We start from the raw sequence: 5,881 nt of genomic DNA, 5'->3' as shown, positions 1-5,881 counted from the left end.
AGCTACTGTGAAGGTAAAAAGCTCTTAGAACAGTGCTCATTGTGTGTTATCATTACTGTAATTAAAAGATTTGAAAAACTGGTCTGCTCGTGCTGGAATACTTTGCTGAGCTGAGTTTTGTTGTGTGTATTCTCTTGTATCTCCCCACTCTTACTTTAAAAGCAGATAGTCAGGCTCTTCCTAGGCACACAGAGACATGTATTTCTTTTCATCAAGCTGCACTAGCATGAGAGATTGACATAGTCTCAGAATTGGAAGGAGATTCTATAAGTCATCTAGTTCTTCAATCTCCTGATTAAATTCCTTATACATGAAGACATGGTATCTAATCCAGCAAATGCAGATAATGATAATTTTTTGCAATGCTAATTAAGTGCCACAGAAAGTGAGGAAAAAGAAATCAATAGAGGCATTATAGAATAAAACTTGTAACTTTCTATGATGACCTAATAAAAGAGTGTAAAAAAAGAAGATGACCCATAAAATTGACTTTGATTTCTACAATGTGCTGTTAAATGAGAAAAATAAGATGCATAGAAGTATGTTATATTTAATAACATTTAAGAAAAGACACAAAGAACCTCATTATATACAATAATGTAAGCCTGAATTAGTATACGTATGCATTTATAACACTGATTAATGTGTAATTGATTTTAGGGCAAACATATGAACCAAAAAAGGAAAGAAAGAAAGAAGAAAGGAAGGGAGGGAGGGTAAGAGGATGGGGAAGGCACAGGGAAGGGAGCTAGAGAAGAGGAAGCAGGAGGTAGAGAGAGTGAAAAGAACTGCTGTTAATGATTTTATTAAAAGCAGTTATGAAGTTATGATTTGGTGACATTAATTTCATTGTAGAAATGTGTCTATTAAGGGATGTATGGGGTATGTATTTGTGGTGTGTGTATGTTTATGTGTCTGCTTATGTTCATCTTTCTGAAATCTTTCAGAATTCAGTACCTGCACCAGTCTGTGATATCTTTTCTTAACCATTATGTGATATTATTTTCCCTGACCCCCAAAGTCAGTTGTGTACTCATCTTCCCATGTCCTTCAGGTAGACAAGAGCGCTGCTATCCATTCAGTCACCCACATTAGAAACTTTAGAAAGAAATGAAACAAAGGGTAAAGTGAGTCAGAAGAGTATCAGTGACCAGTACTTCAATGCAGCACTTATCTAGTGTAACAAAGGAAAAAAATGTTACACACAACCTGCCTCAAGAGTAATAAAGCCTGTAAACAAAGAGAAAATACACATAAGTGATAAGCCCCAGGTACTGCAGTTGTTCACAAAAGTGTATTCTCAAAGTCCTCCTGATTTAATTCCATAAATATTGTTCTTTCTGTAACTAATTCTACATTTATGCTACCACTGGCCTAGTGAAACTTCTCTTGTTTATTGTCTGAATGAAGGCAGAAGTATCAAAGCTTGTTCAATTGCCATTCTTCTTGTATCTACAATCCAAACACAGATAAGAGGTGAAATGGAAATGCATATTTAACTATGAGATGATTGCTCCTAAGTATGACCATTCACAAAGTTAAGTCTAATGTATAAATATGGCATAAAATGAAATTTGTGATATGTTACCTATCCCCGGCTTTCCATCCTGTCTTTCACTTCATCGCTTGCTTTTGATTTCTTAACACTTTTCATTCAAGGATCCCAGAAATGTTTGTACCCCACAGGTAAAACACATTCTTTCATTACTTGGTGCCATTAATTTCAATGTCAAAGTGTGTCTAAGAGGCTTATGGTATATGTATTTGTGAGTGGTGTGTGTGTAGTGTATGCATGTGTATGTTTATATATGGCTGTTTATATTGATCAGTCAGATCTTCAACAGAAAAGAGAGAATGAGGTCAAAGTTAGTGAAGGAATTATTTATATGGGTGTGACCAGAGAGTCAGGAAAGCTGGAGGGAGATAAGACAGTAACCCAGAGCCAAAAAGAGCAGGGGATCTATTACCACTTCTGGGCCTAATGAAGCAAAAGGAGGGAGCCGATAATTTCTGTCATTTTTATGGACAATGCATTCATGAATTGCTTCTACACTGAGAAATTAATGCTTAAGCATTAAAAGAAAAGCAATGTGGAGAGGTAGAGACTTAAGGAAAATATCATCATTGAAGTATGGATCTTGTATTCTCAAAAGTCAATGATTAGCTACTGTCTGTGATGGTTTTATTCTTCTAAAGAAAAACTGATATGTGAATACAAGACAGGAGAATAATTTTTTAAAAAAAGATAGCATTGAAAAAATTCTATTACATACTTCATCATACTAGCCTCAACCATGATTAGGAGATCAGTTTTTGTGGAGACAGAGGTAGGAACACATCCTTGCTCTTCCACTCATTGGTTAGGTGAACATTTTGGTTTAGAGTTCCAGATCCCATACCAAAAGGAATCCACTAAATCTACCTAAGAAAGGAAGTGGCACATTTTAAGTATAAAAAAAAGAAGGCTGATTTTTGACTTGGAATAAAAGGGGAAGAACTCATTATGCTAATTGCTAAGAACCAACTGAGTAATCCAAGTAGTATTCGCCAGTGCCCCTGCAAGAACAACGACTGATGAAAATAAACCAACTCTGCAGTTCATAGAATTTTACCAAAACAAGTAAATGAAAAAGAGCCAATTCATTGTGTCACATAAATGCAAGATTACAGCCCCAATAATTTGGAATACTATTAGAAAAGATTGTGTCCTTTCCAAGTAGAAAATGTCAAAAAATTTAAATAATGAGGACCATCCTGAATTATATTAAGCACTGTCATTAATAGTTCTCTGTTGACTTAAAAGGAGAGAGGAAAAAAATAAAAGAATAAGTTGAAGTCTTACCAAGTAACCCATAATAATTATTTTAATTAAATTATCAATATATTTCTAAGATTTTAGATTCAATGCCAGCTTTACTGAACCAGAAAGTGTGGAATGCTATTAAGGATTTCTGGAAAGCAGGAATAATCATTTTTAAATGGTGGCTGCATTGCAAAAAAAAAAAAAAGTGCAATGGCTACCTGTAATGACCTTAATGAAGTCATAAATATTAGGAAATATATAAGGGTAGAATTAGGAAGTACTTTATATAAGATGAAAATCAACAGATTGTTCTTTTTGAAATCAACGAATGTTTAATTCTCAAAGGCATTTATGGTCTCAAAGGAAGTAAATGAAAATAATCTGCCTGTTTATTTGCTATTAGTTGATCATTTTGTTGCTGACATAAGCTTTGTGAAACTCCCTGGAAAGCATAACACTGGAAATTTTCTTCAGCTTTTCATTTTAATCATGGAAGATATTACACAGACTTTTGCAACATCATCACAGACATATGTTTTCTTTAATAACTTTTCTGTTATCCATATGCCAGAGACACTTTGCAGGCCCAGTTTTAAGGACAGTAGTGTCAGAGTAAAGTGGAGAGATGAATTTGGTGGCAGCTTTCCAAGATACCTTCCTGAACTTCCACACCAACGAATAGAATCTGTATCACACGTCTTCAAAAACAATTTCATTTTCCTATCACCACAGTTTGTTATCTTACAGGTAATATGAAAAGGCTCTTCTAGAATTACAGTATCTGGGATTGTCTCCAAAGATAGCTTCATGTTTCCATAAACTAGGGCCTCTCTTTCAAGTTGGATTGTCCGTAGTATTGCCATTTCACCTGGATTTCTTTTCCACTCTATGTCCAATTTTCCCATTTCTGTTAGTCCCCTAATGGTACCAGCTTTCTCTGAAAATTCCTGCTTGAGCTGAAGGTGGTATAAATACTGGCGTCCTTCCATTGACTGCAAAATTGGTCTCGTTCCAAAGGTGCACTCATCTTCTCCAGCCTGATTAACGGTATTTAATTCTGCCCCAGTGTACATTTCAGATGGCTTTAAGGAAACCTTTTGTATAAAGACAGTTGAAGATGAAATATTCTGAATCTGGACTTCAAGAAATAAATCACTCATCTCTGAACTATAAAACTTGGTTTTAACTTCCAATGGTGTGAGGAAAGAAAATAAGCACAGTTTCCTAAAAAACATCTTTCCTCCACACTGTGTTGAATAGATACCTAACCCACAGAGGCAACTCTTCCAGGGTCCATTATTTTGTCATGAATGACATCATCGACACAACAATTGGATGCAAGTTCTACCACAGTAGCCATGGAGACCAAAAGATATAAAGGCTGAGTACTTGTCTGATCAGTGTTTTCAATATGGTTTTGTACAACTTAATTGCAATCATTGGAAATTCACATATAAATAGAATTTTTTTCCCCTCAGAAGTGTATTTCTAAGGATTTATGATGAAGTCAAACTTTTCTTCAAACATTGACATTTTTGGTGGAGGGCCACCTGTCATGAGCTGGTTAGAGAAATTACCAGGTAAGTCACTATTTCCACATGTGATTGGAAAGTTGGTGAATAAACTATGCTTATTAGACAGCATCATTTTGAGTGTCAGAAAGATCTGTCTGGGTGGATTCCCTTCCATTTTGACAAGAATTTTGCCCCACTGATTTAGAAAGCACCTGGGGTTAGTTTTAATCAGGTATAGAAAGATGACAGACTTGGAGACAACTGCTTTTGAAAGAAGAGTTTATTACTTATAGTTCCCAAGAGAAGGGGGCATGGCATGCCACATAGGGCCACATGGAGATGCACCAGGGTCAGTTAAGAGGCAGAAGGAGTGAGAGGAATGCATGGATGCAAGTCTTTATTGGGATTTCTGTGAGAAAGGCAAGGTAGAGAGGAGTAATCAGATTAGGATTGGCTAGTTTTAATGTCAGCAGGCTCCTGGTTGTAGGGACTTCCTCCAGTTGCCTGAAACCTGTACCTGAGGTGATAGTAAGGCAGGGAGATAGTGGATCAACCTGTGAGAGTTCCATAAAGGAGGTAGTTGGTTAGTACAGGCTCTGGACTAATTGCTTTGCATATGAAAGGCATTCTTACAGGGCAGTCATATGCTACCTAGAGGAATTAGCTTGCCCTTGGAAGGGCAGTCTCTCCCTGGCCATCAAGGCTGCAAGATGTCAAAGCATCATAAAATACAGACAATTTAAGAAAACATGAATAATACACCCACTGGATGTGATCACTGAGGCTAAGAGGTACAGGCTGGCCCAGAAACAATCAAGAAGAATGAGGCACAAAGGAAAGGACCTGGCCTCCAAACAACTCCTATATCAGTCAGAGTTCAATGTGAGCAGTAGAACTAGTAGGAGATATAGATGATAGATAGATAGACAGACATATAGATACTTATTATAGAGATTTAGTTTATGCAATTATGAGGGCTAGCAGTCCCTGTAATGCTGTCTCTGCCTCTGATACAAGTGGTTGAAGCCCACAGGGCCGGCAGGAAGGGAAGATCATGAGAAGGCTGGAATCTCATGAACACAAGCTGGAAGACAACAGAATAGTCTGAAACTCATGTCCGTTCTCAATGTCTTTGAGTTTGGTGGCGATAGTATCCTGCAGAAGCCTGGGCCCTTTGTCCTAGAGCTGTACACGCATAACTGGCCCCGCTGCTGCTTCGTCCTGAGTTGATTCAGCAGATAGGCAATAATGTGTTTATGCTACCACACATGGCTGCTACCTCCCTTCCACCTTCCAGAATCTTGGGAGAATCTCCCTTGTGGCCCACTCCAACTGGAAATGTATAACTCATGGAATTCTGGGGAGGGTAGTTCATCCTAGCAAAGTTGATGCATTGCAAAATTTATCAATAACCTCTATCCCTGCCACCATACCCACTTTATTCATGAGCCCATTGGGAAATGAGAGGTGTGGCTAGTGAAGAAGCCTGACTGATATCCACAGAATGGACCATCCTATCCACCTGATTAATGAAATTAATTTCCACAAAATTGTGAATATTCCA

The 5,881-nt window shown here is 37.4% G+C and overlaps 1 protein-coding gene across 1 annotated transcript; it reads right to left on the bottom strand.

The window, feature by feature from the left end:
- Nucleotides 1-3,112: 3,112 nt before the first annotated feature.
- Nucleotides 3,113-5,267, bottom strand: LOC138921872 (trafficking protein particle complex subunit 13-like). Its single transcript, XM_070257515.1, has one exon. It carries the CDS (start codon nucleotides 4,036-4,038, stop codon nucleotides 3,274-3,276), a length of 765 nt encoding a protein of 254 aa, XP_070113616.1. The 5' UTR covers nucleotides 4,039-5,267; the 3' UTR covers nucleotides 3,113-3,273.
- Nucleotides 5,268-5,881: the final 614 nt, after the last annotated feature.

This window comes from Equus caballus, chromosome X, assembly GCF_041296265.1.
Source record: "Equus caballus isolate H_3958 breed thoroughbred chromosome X, TB-T2T, whole genome shotgun sequence".
NCBI classification, from domain to species: Eukaryota; Metazoa; Chordata; class Mammalia; order Perissodactyla; family Equidae; genus Equus; species Equus caballus.
Note: the sequence above shows the minus strand (reverse complement) of the source record. Positions and strands in the feature narration are given on the sequence as shown.